The following is a 20,315-nucleotide window of genomic DNA, read 5'->3' as shown; positions in this document are numbered from 1 at the left end:
AGTAGAGATGGAGGCTCTCCATGTTAGCGAGGCTGGTCTCAAACACCTGGCCTCAAGTGATCTGCCTGTCTTGGCCTCCCAAAGTGCTGGCATTACAGGCATGGGAAACCACCTGGCTTAATTTTTTTCTACATGAACTTAATGATTAGTCCAGGATTTCATTATCTTAAGATTTCATGGGTAGTTTAGGATTGTTTTATTTACTAGTTCTTCACCCATCTGTCCATCCTCGTTAATTCTCTTCTACTCAACCCATATCACCTTCTTACATTTTTGAAAAACCATCTGTCAAATGATGCTTTAGTATGAGGCCTCTGTCTTCAATTTTTTTTTTTTTTTTGAGACAGAGTTTTGCTCTGTCACCCAGGCTGTAGTGCAGTGGCACAATCTCAGCTCATTGCAACCTCTGCCTCCCAGTTTCAACCAATTCTCCTGCCTCAGCCTCCTGAGCAGCTGAGACTGCAGTTGTGTGCCACCACACGCAGCTAACTTTTGTATTTTTAGTAGAGACAGGTTTTCACCATGTTGGCCAAGCTGATCTCACCTTCTTGACCTCGTGATCCACCTGCCTTGGCCTCCCAAAGTGCTGGGATTACAAACATGAGCCACTGGGCCTGGCCTCAAATTTTGCCAAGAATAATATACCAACATAATTTTCCATTATTCCCGTAATCCCAGCTACTCAGAAGGCTGAGGCAGGAGAATTGCCTGAACCCAGAAGGCGGAGGTTGTGGTGAGCCGAGATCGCGCCATTGCACTCCAGCCTGGGTAACAAGAGCGAAACTGTCTCAAAAAAAAAAAAAAAAAAAAAAAAATTTCCATGATTACTTTTTAACTCTAGTTTTACCTTCTGAAATGTGAGAAAGCTATGCTGGTATTTGAGGTCAGTACCTTTGAACAAGTACAGTGCAAGAAAATTTACATGTTTTTGCTATAATAGTATTTAAATTAATTTGACTCTTTTGGATCCTGTTTTTTAAAGCACCATTTATGAATACAACAGTTACATTTTCTCCCTCTCTACAGACAAAATTAACTGTTCCCACATTTATTAAATGAAATAATGACAGAATTGTGAATAAAATGTAATATTACTGCACTATTTTTAGGAAACCTTTCCTTTCGTTCAGCAGTGGTAGCTTAGGTCCATGGTATTTTCCAAAGCTTGTCTTTTCATAAAAGAGCCGTCTTTTTGCCTTTGGCTCTTTCACAGAAAATATTTTACCTTGTGAGAGTCAGCTAGTACATAAGCTGAACACTGTAATTCATGTTTTTAATGAATGTTCTAGTTTTTGCCTAGATTATATGTATATTACAATCTTTCTATTCACCAACAATTTTCAAAAGATTTATATTTTGATTCATATATTCTTAAATTTTATAGACATGTATATTAGACATATATACATAGATATATTAGGCATAATATGTTTTAAATATATATAATGCATTTTATACATAATTTAGATTTATTTTTATTCAGAGGATTAGAAATCTGTGTTTATTTGACTATTATTTCCTTTTAAATAATATCCCCAGTATTAGGTTACTCTTGATCAAATGACAGAAATGGAATGTTGCCTGGAGATTTTTGTGTCATGCTTTTGAAATATTGAAAAATGCCTTAATCTCTTCCTTGTGTAAGCAGTTGCAGTGAAACTTTTTTTTTTCTTCTCCCTCTGTAGAATTGTGAAAGGTTTCCAAATAGTTCACATTTGCTTATCCTTCTGGTAAATAAAACTTATACTGGTAAATAAAACTCTCTTATTAAACTAAAAAAAAACAAAAAACAAAAAAACAGATTCTATTCACTTATATATCCTAAGGTGAAATATGACCCACTTTTAAAGAATCTATCGAAGTATAAACAATGGCAATTTTTATTTCTTATTTTGTTTTTCTATATTAAGTTTCTTCAGCAAAGATTTGAGTATGAGGCCTTGTGCCCAGTGCCATGGATGGAGAGATGATAAGGCAGTTCTTGCCCTCAAGGAGCTCATAGTAAAGTGAAAATGAATCAAATGTGTTCATTGTAAAAATGTATGCTGTTTAATTTGTGCACACATACACATATGTAATAATCATAACCAATATTAAATTTTGAAATACTAGGATATGAGACATAAAGGGAATAATGTATATTTTAAAATGAGTTAGGAATATCTAGCAAAATGGTATCTACAGCAGTATTGGCATTGACTGGTTGAAGGAAGTAATCTGGGTGAGATAGAATAATGACTTAGGAGACAGATATTGCTGAGGAGGAGGTGTGCTCTAGAAGGAAAGGCTTTTATTTTTATAATAATGAAATGTTTGTTTGTTTGTTTGTTTGTTTGTTTCAGATTTTCTTACTCTTTTATTCAAAATCATCTGACTTACTACTGGAGTTTTATCTCTTCCCATTCCTCTCCGGTCTTAGTGTTCATTCTGAATAGGTGATGCTGGCAAGCTATGACTCATTGTCCTTTTTTTTTTTTTTTTTTTTTTTGAGATGGAGTTTCGCTCTTGTTACCCAGGCTGGAGTGCAATGGTGCAATCTTGGCTCACCGCAACCTCTGCCTCCTGGGTTCAAGCAATTCTCCTGCGTCAGCCTCCTGATTAGCTGGGATTACAGGCATGCGCCACCATGCCTAGCTAATTTTTTTGTATTTTTAGTAGAGACGGGGTTTCACCATGTTGACCAGGATGGTCTCGATCTCTTGACCTTGTGATCCACCCGCTTCGGCCTCCCAAAGTGCTGGGATTACAGGCGTGAGCCACCAAACCCAGTCCATTGTCCATGTTTTAAATGGCATTAGGAAAATTTGTTTGTTGGCATGTGGATATCTTTTTCTCTAGCTCTGAAAAGACTGAATTTCCCCCTCAACTGGTAAAGTAGAACAGCCTTCCCATGCTAAACAGTCGTGGTATTTAACTTAGGAGTTAATTTGATCAGATTATCTATGGCTTTTAGGTTTGAAATGCTATCAGATCTTTATATGATATGTATATTAAGGAGCAGAGTCAATATGCTAATGAAATTTATAACTTACATAATGCTATAGAAATATATCTTCAGCTTTACACAGAGTTTGTATTCTTATTTCTTTTTTTCTTTCTTCTTCCTTCTTCCTTCTTTCTTTCTTTCTTTTTTTTTTTTTTTTTTTGAGACAGGGTCTCAATCTGTTGTCCAGGCTGGGGTGAGTACAGTGGCACAATCATGGCTTGCTGCTGCAGCTCTGACTTCCCAGGCTCAAGCCATCCTTTCACCTTAGCGTTTAAGTAGCCAGAACTACAGGCATATGCCACCATGCCCAGCTAATTTTTTAAATTTTTTTGTAGAGACAAGGTCTCACTATATTGCCCAAGTTGGTCTTGAACTCCTGGGGTCAAGCAGTCCTCCTGCCTCAGCCTCCCAAAGTGCTGGGATTACAGGTATGAGTCACTGCACCTGGCCTATATTTATATATATATATATATATTTTTTTTTTTTTTTTTTTTTTTTTTGAGACGGAGTTTCGCTCTTGTTACCCAGGCTGGAGTGCGATGGTGCGATCTCGGCTCACTGCAACCTCCGTCTCCTGGGTTCAGGCAATTCTCCTACCTCAGCCTCCTGAGTAGCTGGGATTACAGGCATGCACCACCATGCCCAGCTAATTTTTTGTATTTTTAGTAGAGATGGGATTTCACCATGTTGACCAGGGTGGTCTCGATCTCTTGACCTCGTGATCCACCTGCCTCGGCCTCCCAAAGTGCTGGGATTACAGGCGTGAGCCACTGCACCCAGCTATATTTATATTTCTAATCCCAAACTATGATCAAAGATGAAGTGTGATGTTAGTTTATGTTCTTGTTGTTGATAAGAGGATAAAATACATTTTTTGTTTTATTTTGAATTTTTGTCAAGATGTAATTAACATAAAATTTACTATTTTAAGGTAAGCATGTGTTAGTTTTTGGTATATTCACAGTGTTGTACAGCTAACACCAGTATCTAATTCCAGCATATTTCTATCACCACAAAAAGAAACTTTATACCTGTTAGTCACTCCTAATCTTCCTCTCCCCTCTGCAGTCTCTGGTAACAACTAATTTACTTTCTACATCTGTGGATTTGCCTATTCTGGACATTTCATAAAAATAAAATGTATTTTTTTAAATTTGTTTAGACATTACCAGAAACATCTTTACCAAATTATGCCACAAATTTGAAAGACAAGAGTTCTTTAGTTTCATCTCTCTATAAAGTTATCCAGGAGCCACAAAGTGAGGTAAGTACTTTTGACTTGATTGATTTTTAATTTTTTATTGTGAAATATATATAAAGGAGTAAGAAAATGTATATGATGTTTAAAGAACAATAATGAAATGAACTCTAGTGTGCCATTCCCCAAGCCAAGAAATATAATTTTTTTTTTTTTTTGAGACTGAGTTTTTGCTCTTGTTATCCAGGCTGGAGTGCAATGGCGCGATCTCGGCACACCGCAACCTCTGCCTCCTGGGTTCAGGCAATTCTTCTACCTCAGCCTCCTGAGTAGCTGGGATTACAGGCACGTGCCACCATGCCCAGCTAATTTTTTTTTTTGTATTTTTAGTAGAGACGGGGTTTCACCATGTTGACCAGGATAGTCTCGATCTCTTGACCTCGTGATCCACCCGCCTCGGCCTCCCAAAGTGCTGGGATTACAGGCTTGAGCCACCGTACCTGGCCAGAAATATAATTTATTACCATATTCCAAAAGCCATTTCTGAACATTTCCTCTCTTTTTCTCTCTTGCTAGAGGTAGCTTTGAAAAGTCTGGATCGCTACATTTTATTTTATTCATTCAGCAAGTATTTGAGTGCTCATTATGAGCCATCAGCTATGCTAGGCAATAGAGAATCAAATCGAGTAATACCTGGTCCTTATCTTGAAAGAGGAAAGTGGGAGAGAATAAGCAAACACATGATTTCAAGGCAATCCTTAATTAAGTCTACAGATAAGCACAAGTTTTCCAGGTGGCAAGGTAAAAGAATATTTCATGCAGTGGGGATAGTATATGGAGGCCTCAGAAAATGCAAGGCATTTAAAGAATGGCAAATAGTTTAGTCTGGCTAGTGCCTTTCCCAGTCTTTTCTCTTGCCCACAGTATTTTCTTTCTTCAGATGGCTAAAATATATATATTTTATAAATTATATACCTATATGTGTAATATATGTACATACATATGTATGTACATATATTACACATATTATAATACATATATGTGTGTATATATGTATATATATGTATGTATACACACACACACACACACACACACATACACACACATATGTATGTATGTATTTTTTTTAAGACGGTCTCACTTTGTTGCCCAGGCTGGAGTGCAGTGGTGTGATCATGGCTCACTGCAGTCGTGACCTCCTGAATTCAAGTGATCCTCCCACTGCAGTCCCCCTGGTAGCTGGGACTTTAGTCATGCACCATCACCCCTGGCTATTTTTTGTATTTTTGGTAAAGACTATGGGATTTTGCCATGCTGCCCAGACTGTTCTCGAACTCCTGGGCTCAAGCGATCTACCCATCTCAGCTTCCCAAAGTACTAGGATTACAGGCATGAGGCACTGTGCCCCACTGCCCATTTAGTTTGAAGATAGTAAAATAATCTATACTCCAGATTCTGGTGCTTATAAATCCTACCATTAATAGTATTTCTGGTAGGATTTACAAGCACGAGAATCTAAAGTATAGATTATTTACTATAAAATAAATAATCTATAAATACTAAAAATACTATAAATACTATGATACTAAATACTAAAATACTATAATACTAAAAATACTATAAAATAGTGGCCGGGCGTGGTGGCTTAAGCCTGTAATCCCAGCACTTTGGGAGGCTGAGGCGGGTGGATCACAAGGTCAAAGAGATCGAGACCATCCTGGTCAACATGGTGAAACCCCGTCTCTACTAAAAATACAAAATATAAGCTGGGCATGGTGGTGCGTGCCTGTAATCCCAGCTACTCAGGAGGCTGAGGCAGGAGAATTGCCTGAACCCAGGAGACGGAGGTTGCAGTGAGCCGAGATCGAGCCATTGCACTCCAGCCTGGGTAACAAGAGCGAAAGTCCGTCTCAAAAAAAAAAAAAAATTCTATAAAATAAATATTCTATAAATGATATTTCTACTATTAGTAGAAATACTGTAAATGGTAGGATTTACAAGCACCAGAATCTGGAGTATAAATTATTTTATAGTATAGATTATTTAATAGAAGAAATACTATTTTATTTTTTGTCATATTTCTAATTTTGTTTTGGAAATACTAAAACAAAATTGGAAATATGACAAAAAATGAAAAGGTACAGCATTTGGAAGAAAGTGAATAGGCTAATGCAGTAGTTAACAAGAGAGGGTAAAGCTGTGATAGGTGCTGAAGCTAGAAGGCTAGGTTTAGGACATAACCATGGTGGGCCTCAAATCTCACCTTAAGTAGCTTAGACTGTTTTTGTACTGAGGGATTAGGAAGGTGGCTACAAGGAGGTTAGATTGACAAATGAAAAAGTGGAATGCAAGAAGACTAGAAGCTATGACAATAGTCTAGGAGGGAGCTGTTGAGAACCTGAACATGTGCAGTGGCAGGGGGAATGGAAAGAGGTATGAAAGAAGAGAGGGATCTGAAGTACATAATTCCTTTTGTACTTGAGTTTGATGGATGGCGTGATAGACTCTAACAGCACATTTAGTGGTAAAGTAACATACCCTGGAGTCCAGTCCAATATGGATCTGTGTATTGCTGGGATGAAACTACCAAAATGAGGGAGAATCTTCTGCTCTTTGAGTAGTTAACCACTTTTGGCAAGGGTGTAGAATAGCCCACTCCTACTGGTTATGCTACAGTGTATATCATGAATTTTAGGTGATGAAGGGATTAGGGAGTATTTTGACAAGCCAACAAACTTTAACTGGAATAACTGAATTGAACAATCATACTTGTCTTATCTCTCCCCTCTCTCCAAAACTTCTTAATTTGTATAAAATGCACAGGTAGGCTGTTTTCTTGAACTGTTTTACTTTTTAAATATTTGGGTAAAAGCTGTTTTCCATGTTTAGTTTAGAATTATTTCATCAAATAGGATAAGTATAGCCATGTGCTTTATGTTTTTTAACAAATTAGATCTTGTTGATCGTTATTTATTATTTTGAGAGGTTTAAAAATTATTCCTCTGATGAAGTATGTTTTAATTAGGCTACTTTGGAAAGTGTTTGTAGGATAAATTTCTGACTGGCTAGATTAGTTTATAGCAATTCTTTTATTCAGATAACTCTAATGAATATAGCTCTAATGGTTCAGTACAATATTTCTCAAATACTAGTGATGATGGACCAGTTTTTTAAAAAAATTATCATCTGTCACAGACAAATAGGTGTATCTAAAGTGCATGACTAACATGCAACTCACACCATGTGTGAGGTACCATACAAATTTGATATTTCCTAAGGGATGTATACTTTGATAAATCTATCTGCTGGTCACTCACTTGGATGTTGCAACAATATTAAGTGCTAGAAATTTTTTTTTTTTGTAAAGACAGGATTTCACTATGTTGATCAGGCTGGTCTTGAACTCCTGACCTCAGGTGATCCACCTGCCTTAGCCTCCAAAGTGCTTGGATTACAGGTGTGAGCCACCACACCTGGCCAAAAATTTTTTTTTAATATATATTTTATTGCACTTTAAGTGCTATAAAATTTTCTAAATGTTTCCTCTCAATTTCTATATTTATATTGTTGGAAACTGGTAACAGTTTGTGAATGATCCTCAGACCACACTTTCAGAAGCACTGGTTTGGTCTTACATGTTAGTTTGTTTCATGCTTTTATTCTGATTCATGTGGAGAAGACAGTGTGTATTCTGCATTCTTAAAAAACCACTTACTCTTTCAGATATATTTGGAAGGGCTTCTAAAATATAACAGTGTAATCTATTTTAACATTGTAACCAGCTTTTTGCTGTTTAGAATATTTTGTGTCTTAATTTGAAAATATTCCTAACAAGTTGATATTATTGTTTTCCAGAATTTTAGAAATTTGAGACATTGTTTTTGGTATTATTTGAAGTTCAGCAAATTTGGCATTTAAACTTTACTAGTAATACTTTTTCATTATTCAGTTTTATTCATTTAATAAATATTTATTAAACACATACAATGTGTTAGGAACCACTTAGGAATTATGAGAACAAAATAGACTAAATTCTTGATGTTGTAGATTAAAACTTGTTTTCTAGTTGGTGAGATAGACATTAAACAAATGTCTAAACATATAATACTATGTCAGTTAGTGATAAAGCTATAAGGATAAATAAAATGAAATAAGGGAAATACGTGTTGGGACTGAGGAAATTGGTGATTGAATCAAGATCCAAATGAATTAGGGGTTGGGGTGGAATCAGAGCCAAGAGCCTTCCAGGAGAGGGAACTGTAGGTGGAAAGGCCCTGGGATAGATATATGTGATATGTTCAAGAAATGTATAAAGAGGCAGTTTATATGGGTACAGTGCAGTTGGCTTAAATGGCACTTTTAGTTGACTATAACTTTGAGACAGGCATATGAGTAGAGGTTAATACTGCTTAAGTGTGTTATGAGATCATCTGTTTTTTGAAAGACCCACATAAAGTCTCCTTGGAGTTCTAGGAGTTGGGAGTCCAGAGAGGGGAGACATCAGGTACCAGAAGCTGCTGGTTCCTGAATAGTAGTGTTGTCCAGCTTTTCCGTATCCTTTTCCTACCCATGTTCCTCAGTAATTGTTCAATACGAAAAATCTTGTAAGATTTTCCTTCTCAGTTTACAGAAACTTGACTCTTTTCCTGCTTAGTCGTTTAAGAACGTTTTCCTTACTTAGTCACTAAAGAGCATTTTTGAGTCATAGGCCTATTACCACTAGAAATCTCTCTTAGGTTACAGACTTCTTACTTACGAATGGATTCTTGTAAAAATCCATTTGCAGCTAAGTTGTTTAGAACTCAGAATATATTTTACAATGGAGAGATGACACATGATGACTAGGTTCTCATTAAACCTATAAAAGCCCATTTAACACATGTAAATATACTTGAGGTACAGTCTCTCTTAATAGTACTGTAAGACCTAATCACCATAAATGACACGGTTTCTATGAGAAAAAATACACTGAAAAATGCAACCCAGACACTAGGAACATAGCAGGTTCTAATGCTCCTTTGCTTGCTTCAAATATAGGCAAGTTAGGTATGTCAAATACTGTCCATATTTCCCACACTTTATATCATTTTATTCTTTCCTGACGCTTTTCAGGTATATTAATAAAGAAGGCAAAATACCTGGCTCCAGGTGTGACCCTTGTGAGCCATGTGATTTTGGTCATAGTGGATAGCCTTTTTGTCTCAGTTTCATTCTGTAGAAAGTGTGGTTAATATTTTACCTTACACTGTTGTGGAAATTTAATGGATTTATCTATGTAAAAGTACTTTGCAGTCTGTGATGTACTACACAGATACTGATATTTATCTGTATTAATTTCAAATGCATATTTTCATCTAATCTTGTTGCAATATATTTCTATCTCCCCTTTGAATCTGTCTTCATTAAGTTGTACTTTCATATGGCAAAAACTCTAAATTTTGGATTTTAACCTAGTTACAAAGCCTTTTGAGTATGTTTTCATTAAAATTATATGTTCATACAAACTGTCTTGAATAAATTTCCAAATAAGATTTCATAATTTTGCAATAAACCATCTCAATTGATTTAGCTTTCTGAGGAATTAAGAGATGAGGGATGTTATGCCACAATTCAAGATTATTGATGCGGGTCCACAAAGAAAATTTTAACAACTTCACCCTGAAAGCTAAACATCCCTGACCAGTCTTCCAGCCACCTCTAACCCCATTATTCCAAATTTCTACACTAAAAACTTTTTTTGCTATCTGTGAATGGGATGACTTTGCCTCTTGCCCCTGTTTTTCTGTTGTCCTTTCCTGACCTCATTGGACATCTGTTGCCCTCTAAAGACCGTTCAAGAATAGAAAAAGGATTCCTTTTAGAATAGTAACTGTCAGAGTTAGGTAATTTTTCAATAGGAAAGACTAGTTTGACTTAGTCAATGTTTATTGAAGTATAACTTTTTGTTATACCTTTTATAAACAATATTGTCTTTAAATTATATTCAGTTTACATATTTCACTTACTTTAAATCAAAACATCCACTGTAAATTAGTTTCTGTTCATTACCATTATTGGTAGTAGAAAAGCTGTTTAGCAAATTTGTTTAAATGTATTGCCTTAGTCAAGTATAGTTCATTGGATATATATAATAAATAGCCTGATAATTTGCTTGAAAAATCAGTACCTTGTGAACAGTACCTTGTGAATCTCTTAACATATTTGATTATGACTGTGTGTGATCATTGTGTATGCTTTAAGACAATACTTACCTATAAGAGGGTCTTACCTTGCCTGTCTGATTTTTTAAAGCCCATTATAAAGATACGGTGAGCTCATTAACTGGATAATGTTGAGAGTGTGGTCGGAGAGAAAAAGGTTATAGGTGATTCCAAATTATGTTTAAAATAAAATTACAGCATTGTTTAGATTATCCAGGGCCAGTTAGTCATAGTTACAATAGGGATCTAAATCTAGGGGCATCTGTAGTTATGTAGCCCCCTTACACACCAATCATTGCTGTCAGATGCTGCCTAATTATAAACTCAGGAGGGAGATAGGACAGTAACTACCCAGGATTCCCATTTCAATTTCTTCAACCCCATAGTCAATCCTTTATATATTGACATGTATTTTACCAGGAAGAAAGGATATTTTAGGAAGAAACTCCCACAACTTAGCTGTTGTAAGAATTTTTACCAATCTGAGAAAACTTTTTTTTTTTTTTGGGGGGACGGAGTTTCGCTCTTGTTACCCAGGCTGGAGTGCAATGGCGCTATCTCGGCTCACCACAACCTTCGCCTCCTGGGTTCAGGCAATTCTCCTGCCTCAGCCTCCTAAGTAGCTGGGATTACAGGCACACGCCACCACGCCCAGCTACTTTTTTGTATTTTTAGTAGAGACGGGTTTTCACCATGTTGACCAGGATGGTCTCGATCTCTCGACCTCGTGATCCACCCGCCTCGGCCTCCCAAAGTGCTGGGATTACAGGCTTGAGCCACCGCGCCCGGCCTGAGAAAACTTTTTATACTTCGTGTAGTAGTTCCATTCAGATACAGTCCAGTTCTTGAATTAACATTTTGTCTTTCTTCTAGTTGCTAGAACCTGTCTGTCACCAGCTGTTTGAATTCTATCGCAGTGGAGAGGAGCAGTTGCTTCGATTTACGCTGCAGTTTCTCCCAGAACTGATTTGGTGCTATCTTGCAGTGTCAGCCAGCAGAAATGTACATAGCAGTGGATGCATTGAAGCTCTTCTTCTAGGGGTTTACAATTTGGTTTGTATTTAGTGGAGTTAACAAAATCTTTTTTGACAAATCAAATATATAACCTGTGCAACTGCTTTTCATTTTAGTAAAGCTAATGTTTGTCTTTTCATACATCAAGTGACTCATAGCTCATTCTTCCAAATACAACTTTCTGGGGGTTGGGAGACATACAGGCATACATGTAATTATATAACTATACTTATGGATTGATTGAAGGTTGAAAATCAGACCATTTCATTTCTTTTATAGAGATATCTGAAAATATCAGTGTTGCATTTTAAATTTTGTAAACTTAAAGTCCATTGCCTATAAATGATCCGTTTCTGACCCTCACAAAAAGTTTGGGAGAAAAGATCTACTCTAATATTCACCAGTCATAGTTGAATAAAATCTAGACTGTCTCCAGAGTATACAACATTGTTTTAACATACAGTTTACATTACTATAGAGTTTGTATATTAATTAGTATGGTATTCTAGATACTTAAGTTTTGTACCTTTCAAAATGCAAAAGAAATGTAAGGTCATTTTCTTTACAAATTTTATATTTAAATGATGATAACAAATATAACTTGTTACATGAGGAAATTCAAGGATTATTAAGACACTATATCTGTATCTCAGCCATCCTGAAAATTATGTTACATATATTTTTTAAGTAGAAGAAGATACAGTTTAACTACTTGTGTTTATGAATAATAATGGATTATCGTGTTTTAAGATTTTAATTAACCTAAAATTCCTTTCTATTCAGATCTTTAAAAAAATTTTTTTAGACTATTTAAATTTAGTTTGTAAATTTATATGTAAAAATATGTATTTTAATCTATTTTCTTTCACTTCTATAGGAAATAGTTGACAAACAGGGACATAGCAAAGTATTGAGTTTTACAATTCCATCTTTATCCAAACCATCTGTGTATCATGAAGTAAGTGACATTTTGTCATAGTAAGTTTGTTGACCCTAAATTTTGATATTGCCACAAGTTATAGTCTAGTTATTTAGGAAAAAAATTGATCAATTTATTAGTAACTTCAAAAGTATAAACACCCACAAAGTATTTACTGTTTCCAAATTGAGATTAGAAACAAAATAATTAAACATCAAACTGAAATCTGATAATAAGAGATCTACTGAAAGTATTCTTTTTGAAATATTTTTCACTCCTCCTGATGGATGGCTACTGTGTATGTGTATGTGTGGCAACTGTGTATTTCTTGGCAGAATGTTTGAAATTAAACTAATTTTTATTTCTCATTTTTGGTTTTTAAATTATTTATTAAATCTTCGAGCAGAAAATTTTGTAGGCAGCCTAAATATGTTTAAGATACATGATGTTCTTCATGGTAGCTATTTTAGTGGTATGTATATTCTAAATATCACCTTTTCAACAGAATAGCTTTTTTTTTCTCTCTCTCTTTATTCAAATGTCTTTTCTCTAGCCTTCCAGCATTGGGTCCATGGCTCTGACCGAGAGTGCTCTATCCCAGCATGGTTTGTCAAAAGTTGTGTACAGTGGACCTCATCCTCAAAGGGAGATGCTGACAGCACAGAATAGGTATGCTGTGGGGATAAACCTTCTTATTTACTACACTAATTTTTTAACAGAATTATTTCAGCATACTTATAAATAATGTTTAATGAATTGTGTGTAACAATTTATTTGAGTACTGAGTCATTTTATACAAGAAAAAAACAGATCTAGATTTGTCAATGTACTTGGCTTCAGATGTCAGCTGGAACATTGAATTTTAAAGACAAGTTTCATATGTCTGTTACTTGGTAAGTCTTTTTTTCTTGTAGTTTTTAATTATTGGTGCACTTATACTGTGCACATCTATTCTGTAAGGTTATATCTCTCCCCAAGGAGTGCCATCTCCTCTTTTATAGTTGACTCCTTAGAATTCTAGGGATTTGTTAATATTCTTTTTGTTTGTCTTTAGGTTTGAAGTGTTGACATTCCTTTTGTTGTGTTACAATGCTGCCTTAACCTATATGCCCAGTGTTTCTCTTCAGTCACTGTGTCAAATTTGTTCAAGGTAAAGTAAAATTCAAGTGTTTCTAATATTGAAATTTATGAATCTAGCATTGCTAGTCTGGCACATACCTAAGTTATCTTTGTTTTGTATAATCATTTGTTTAAAACAATAAGTTAATGTAAACCTCAGCCTACTCAACATGGAAAGTTCCCTGTAATAGATAGTCACAAAAAAAAACATGATAAAGGGCCAGATGCAATGGCTTATGTCTGTAATTCCAGCCCTTTGAGAAGCTGAAGTGGGAGTATTATATGAGCCCACGTGCTAAAGGCCATCCTGGGCAACATAGCAAGACCCCCATCTCTATAAAAAGTTTTTAAAAATCAGCCAGGCATGGTGGTACACACCTGTAGTCCCACCTACTTGGGAGGCTGAGGTGGGAGGATTGCTTGAGCCCAGGAGGTTGAGGCTACAGTGAGCTGTGATTGCAGCACTGCACTCCAGTCTGGGCAACAGAGCAAGACTCTATCTCAAAAACAGAACAAAAACAAAAACATGATAAAGAATGTAAAACTGAATAACATTTAAATGGAATATTTAACCAGAAAAGGATTATACTGTATAGCTTAAGGATAGAGCTGTTAGGACCTTTCTTTTTTTTTTTTTTTTTTTTTTTTTGAGACGGAGTTTCACTCTTGTTACCCAGGCTGGAGTGCGATGGTACAATCTCGGCTCACCGCAACCTCCGCCTCCTGGGTTCAGGCAATTCTCCTGCCTCAGCCCCCTGAGTAGCTGAGATTACAGGCACGAGCCACCATGCCCAGCTAATTTTTTGTATTTTTAGTAGAGATGGGGTTTCACCATGTTGACCAGGATGGTCTCGATCTCTCGACCTCGTAATCCACCCGCCTCGGCCTCCCAAAGTGCTGGGATTACAGGCTTGAGCCACCGCGCCCGGCCATGTTATGACCTTTCAAGTTTTAGCATGTGGTTGGCTTTTTGTTTGCATTTATTTATTTATTTATACTCTGCTCTAATTTGGAGCTAAGAAATAAGTAAGAGATACTGGTTCTTAAACTTTTCTTGTTAAAAATAAATTGAGCCAAGGGGTTATAAAATAAACTATATCCTTGAGTGTAGTCTATTCACATCTTTAAAATCTGATTTAAAAGAGTAGTTAATGATAGTGTATATGGTATGATTGGTTGAATATGACCAGAATATTAACAATGATTATCTCTAGTTGGTGGAATTATGGTTTATTTTAATTTTTCACCCTTTTGATTATTTTGTGATTTTCTAAATTTTTTCTAAATTTTGGTAATGTGATTGTTACTTTTTTTTTTTAAGTAAAAAAAAAAAAAAAAGGAACGCTTCATGAATTTGCACATCATCCTTGCGCAGGGGCCATGCTAATCTTCTCTGTATCATTCCAATTTTAGTATATGTGCTGCTGAAGTGAGCACAGATTGTTACTTTAAAAAAAAAAAATCGGAGGGAAAACAAATGAACATGACAGAGATTATTGCCCTCAATAATTCAAGTAAATAAGAGATATTATACAATAAGGAACTTGTAGAATAATTTTTATTTGAGGAATTTATTTAGAAAATGCAACTTATCCTGAGTGTATTAGTTCATTTTCATGCTGCTATGAAGAAATACCTGAGACTGGGTAATTTATAAAGAGAAAGATGTTTAATGGACTCACAGTTCCACATGCCTGGGGAGCCTCACAATCGTGGTGGAAAGTAAAGGAGAAGCACGTCTTACATGGCAGCAGGCAAGAGAGCATATGCAGGGGAACTCCCCTTCATAAAGCCGTCAGCTCTCATCAGATTTATTTACCCTCAGGAGAACAACATGGGAAAACCTGATCCCATGATTCAATTACCTCTCACTGGGTTCCTCCCATGACATGTGGGGATTATGGGAGCTACAATTCAAGAATAGATCTGAGTGGGGACACAGCCAAACCATATCACAGGGGGTGGGATCATTGAACAATACTTAGAAATCAAAAGAAAACAAAACAAATAAAAAATCAGAACTTGATGCTGAGTAGGATAGAAAGCCATGCAGAACCAGCAGAGGAAGAGCATTAACAAGACAAAGGGCTTGATGGAGAAGATAAAGAAGTGAAGTCTTTTAGATGATTTCCAAATTAGAGCATAATTACATTTCCTAATCTTAAAAGATGATACCAATGGGCCATCTCTCCCACTTACTAAGTCTTTCTAAGACAGGTTTTGCTTTAAATTGTTTAAAGACAGAAATGTCCAGACTTCTGAATTTCACAGATCTGTAAAAATCTCAAAAAAGGTGGAACAGTTGGGTTATTTACATAAGTGTTGCCAGCTTTTTATTTTGCCAAGTCATTATATTATAAATATCTACCATCAACATTATTTAACAAAAAGAAGACTATTTTAATATCCAAAAGGTGAGAGGGTGGAAGGGAAGGAAAATAATTTATAAATTAAAAATGGGATGTTTAGCTTTCCTTGCTTTTTATTTCACTGTAGGACTAGTGAAAACTCTGTTATTGACTAAAATGGGTATAAGGACCAACATTCAGAAATACTGGTTTAAGGAGAAACAATGCAGCAATTTTCACCTCTAGAACTTAGAACGCACTGAAGCAGTGTCTTAGATAATAGGATCTGGGAATGCCTCTATATATATATATATATTTATATTTTATGTATTATATGTAAATGTATTTTTTGAAGCTCCTTAGATATTCTAATACAATTCCCAACCACTCTTGACATTTCCCTGAAACTACTGATGGAAAACTTAGAAAAGAATATGTACCACTGATTTTTGTCCTGTCTAACTGAAATGTAGAACATTCTAATATAATTACTTTTACATTATGGGTAGGTAATTGCTAATATACCAATTTTACCTGGCCAGGGAGCTGAAAAATTCTTCAACAAAGAATGCAAGTAAAAATTGGCTTTAAACATAAAGAGAAACATTGATTATTTATAAAGTACACAATATTGGCCAAGGAAGATTTTGGTAGAAATAGAATAATCTATGCCACAAGAGAAATTAATTTCATATAAATGTCCACCAGCTGTAAAAAAAACAAGGGTGGGGGAAAAGATCTAAGTAATATAAAAGACTTAAGCTATTTAAATATGCTAACTTTTAAGCCACAATGTATTATATAAGAGGAACTCTATCAAATATATTGTTCCTGTCATTTTTAGTTATTTATGATTTTTTAATTTTCATTTCAGATTTCCTGTTAACTGTATCCTCAGTGTTAAAATCCACTTATTTATTTCTCTTAACTACTGGCTTTCTTAATCATTTATCAGATATTCTAAATAGGAGGTTTTATAAATTTTTAAGATGAATAGAACACACTTCTGCTAATCAAACTAAGCCTAGTTTGTATCTATGGAAAGAAAATTGGTTACAGAACTCTGGTGATGAGTAAGTTAGAAACGGTTATACTGTTTAAAGTACAAGAGCTCTGCCGGGTGCAGTGGCTCAAGCCTATAATCCCAGCACTTTGGGAGGCCGAGGCGGGTGGATCACGAGGTCGAGAGATCGAGACCATCGTGGTCAACATGGTGAAACCCCGTCTCTACTAAAAATACAAAAAATTCGCTGGGCATGGTGGCTCGTGCCTGTAATCCCAGCTACTCAGGAGGCTGAGGCAGGGGAATTGCCTGAACCCAGGAGGCAGAGGTTGCGGTGAGCCAAGATTGCGCCATTGCACTCCAGCCTGGGTAACAAGAGCGAAACTCCGTCTCAAAAAATAAAAATAAAAAAAAATAAAGTACGAGAGCTCCTTGATGATCTTAGCGATAACGCAGGTCTTCCTGAAGATGAAAGTGATCGTACTGTTATATGGCACAGCTAATCCTGTTTGCCATGTGACAGTTATTTTAGATTGCTGCTCAATTTGGTTGATTATTATACCAAAATGATTGACTGGATCATTTAGGAGAAAGGATACACAAATACAACCAGTAAAAATTCATGGGATATATATGAACTAGATTCAGTGACAAATGTGTTTCATTCTTTTAAAAATCTTCTGATTATAATGAGTTATGAAAATAATTAAAACAATAAACGCTTCCCATCCTCCACCTATGCTCACACAAATCCATTCTACTGAGCAAAAATCTGTTCAGTTGCTATAAGCTTTGCCTTCCTGATTCAGACTGATTGATGGCCAGCTTGATAGCCTGTTTTCTTCCTACATAGTGTGTGTGAACCACTTGAAGAGATCTGACAGTAAGCAAGAGCTAAACTGAATAAGTTATAGTCAAGAAGCTTTTATTGTCTGCTAGTACTGAACAAAAATGGTACTATGAAAGAAATATAGTCACCAATGCTACAAATAAGTTTTGCTGGTATATACCAGAGTCCTCTAAGTTTGAGAAAATGATTTATTTCTGTTGGACACCTCTTATAATACGTGGCTGTTTTCAGTTGCTTGTTATTTTATTTGGAATCTTCTTTTTGTCAATATCCAAATATTGTCCATCCTTCACAACCCAATTAAAATAATCTTTGCACCAACTATGTGAGCACAAGTTTTGTGTGTGATCTTCACTTGAGAAACTTGACAGGAGATGCAGCCTTTATTAAGCTCTTAATTTCAAAGAACAGAACAAGCAGGACAATACTATTCAGGCAATTCTTGCACTTTCTCTTTTCTCCCTTCCCCTTTTTCTATTCTGGACTTTTTGTCTCCACTTATGTCTGCCTCCCCCACTCCCACTTATTTTTTTTTTGAAATGGGGTCTCGCTCTGTTGCCCAGGCTGGAGTGCAGAGTCCTTCAAGTCTGAGGAAAAGATTTCTTTCTGTTGGAATCTCTCTTAATACAAGGCTGTTTGACAAATGGCTTAACTTCTTTTTTGATGTGGAATATAAATATTTAGAATGAAACTATGCTCAGCTATTAAGTTGAATTCTCCCCCATTGTCTAAGCGATGGCTCTGATTTTGTTCAGCTAGTGAGTCATCTGACGAACTTGGATGTGGATAGCTATGAGTGCCTGATCAGTGTATTTGTTTATGTGTACCTATGATGAATCCCTGCCTCTTGTCTCACTTCTAGGTCAATTTTTCTGACCTCCTGAACAGCTTGTTTTCTGTCACTTAAGGGCAGCTTTGTTATGACTAAGCCATTTTGCTCCTGACTAACACAATTTATATAAATATAAAGTACTTAATGCAGCATCACCCACTTTGTTGTCATTTAGTAAATGACAGCTGGCATATTATTGCATCCCATTAATGAGTACACATATTCATTATGGATGCACATAAGGCGTTGCTTTCTTTTTTTTCTCACCTGTTTGCTATGACTGTACCAACAATTCTAGAACATATCTGATATTATGTCATCTCTGACTGAAAGAACCTATGGCACATTTTCAATTGCTTGTCATTTTATTTGGAAACTTCTTCTTCCCAATATCTAAATATTATCCATCCTTCACAACCCAATTAAAATAATCTTTCCTCCAACTATGTGAGCACAATTTTTGTGTATGATCTTCACTTGAGAAACATACAGGAGATATAGCCTTTATTAAGCTCTTAATTTCAAAGAGCAGAACAAGCAGGACAGAAAAGCACTCACTACTATTTAGGCAGTTCTTCCTTTTTTTCTTTTCTCCCTTCCCCTTTTTCTATTCTCCTGGACTTTTCGTCTCCACTTCTCTCTGTCCTTACCCTTTTTTTTTGAGATGGGGTCTTGCTCTGTTGCCCAGGCTGGAGTACAGCAGCATGATCTCTGCTCACTGTAACCTCCGCTTCCCAGGCTCAACCAGTTCTTGTGCCTCAACCTCCTGAGTAGCTGGGACTACAGGCACATGCCACCATGTACAGCTAATTGTTTGTATTTTTAGTAGAGACGGGTTCACCGTGTTGCCCAGGTGGGTCTCAAACTCTTGAGCTCAGGCAGTCTGCCTGCCTCAGCCTCCCAAAGTGCTGGGATTACAGGGGTGAGCCACCATGCCCGGCCTGTTTCCCCTTTTCAGCCAAGTTTCTACTCACTGGCCTGATCATCTGAAGATCTGATAATAATAATTAACCTTTCTTTTCTAGTTTTGGTTCTGGTCTATCATGGAGTGGGTCTTTTAATTATTGTATGGTTTGTAACTCAGGCTGTATTAACAATCTCAAAAGTTTATTTTTATTCTAAGAATGACTATATAGGGAAAGACTAGTTCCTAAAGGGAAGAAGGATGGCAGTGCTTTTAAGTGAAGACAGGGATGGTGTCATGGCAGGCAAAATTGATAATATACCACATACTTAAAAATCAACATATTTGAAACAGCATATTCCAGTATTCTTATTTGTTCTAACTAGTTAATGACACCACCATGTAGCAAACTATTCAAACTAAATGTGAAAATAATTATCCACTCTTCTTATTTCTTGGCCTCGCCCTCTTTATACTTCCTAGATACAACTTCAAACCTACCCTTCCTCCTTTTACCCACCAGTATAGCCAGAGCGATGTTATCAGAAGACCGATCTGATTTTGGTACTCCTTGCTTAAAACAAAACTAAAAAATTTTTAGTTGCTTCCCAGTGTCTACTTGGTAAAACCTAGCAGGTTGTAAGATGCTCATGATTTGGTTCCATGATGTGATGAGCTTCTCTAGTATTTTCTAGTGTCCTAACCCTCCATCCTGCTAAAATGTCCCCACTCTCCTCCATGTCATGATGTTTCATCCCACCTCTGCCTTTGAACTTTACTGTGTTTTCCGCTTGGCAAAATATCATTTTTCTTCAAGATTCAATTAAAATGAATCTTTTCTGAGAAGTCTTCTCTGACCCTCCACTTCTTCCATCTGAGTTTGCCACTCTCTCCTTTACCATCTCTTGAACTTGTTCTTTGAAAATATTTCCTTATTATACA

General features: G+C 36.1%; 1 protein-coding gene and 1 non-coding gene across 6 annotated transcripts in view; one reads left to right on the top strand and one right to left on the bottom strand.

The window, feature by feature from the left end:
* Window positions 1–20,315, top strand: part of HYCC1 (hyccin PI4KA lipid kinase complex subunit 1) — a 136,815-nt gene that overhangs the window by 92,139 nt on the left and 24,361 nt on the right. For all 5 annotated transcript variants that reach the window (XM_074379612.1, XM_074379611.1, XM_039472956.2 and 2 more), the window contains 5 exons: window positions 4,149–4,250; window positions 11,258–11,437; window positions 12,276–12,356; window positions 12,871–12,986; window positions 13,372–13,467. In XM_074379612.1, the coding sequence (XP_074235713.1) occupies window positions 4,149–4,250; window positions 11,258–11,437; window positions 12,276–12,356; window positions 12,871–12,986; window positions 13,372–13,467 (575 nt within the window). The remainder of the gene's footprint in view (window positions 1–4,148; window positions 4,251–11,257; window positions 11,438–12,275; window positions 12,357–12,870; window positions 12,987–13,371; window positions 13,468–20,315) is intronic.
* Window positions 14,767–14,873, bottom strand: LOC120365420 (U6 spliceosomal RNA). Its single transcript, XR_005580362.1, has one exon. It is a non-coding gene; the product is annotated as a U6 spliceosomal RNA (small nuclear RNA).

Source organism: Saimiri boliviensis, chromosome 10, assembly GCF_048565385.1.
Source record: "Saimiri boliviensis isolate mSaiBol1 chromosome 10, mSaiBol1.pri, whole genome shotgun sequence".
In the NCBI taxonomy this organism is placed as follows: Eukaryota; Metazoa; Chordata; class Mammalia; order Primates; family Cebidae; genus Saimiri; species Saimiri boliviensis.
The sequence above is the reverse complement of the archived record's forward strand: the minus strand, read 5'-3'. Positions and strand labels throughout refer to the sequence as shown.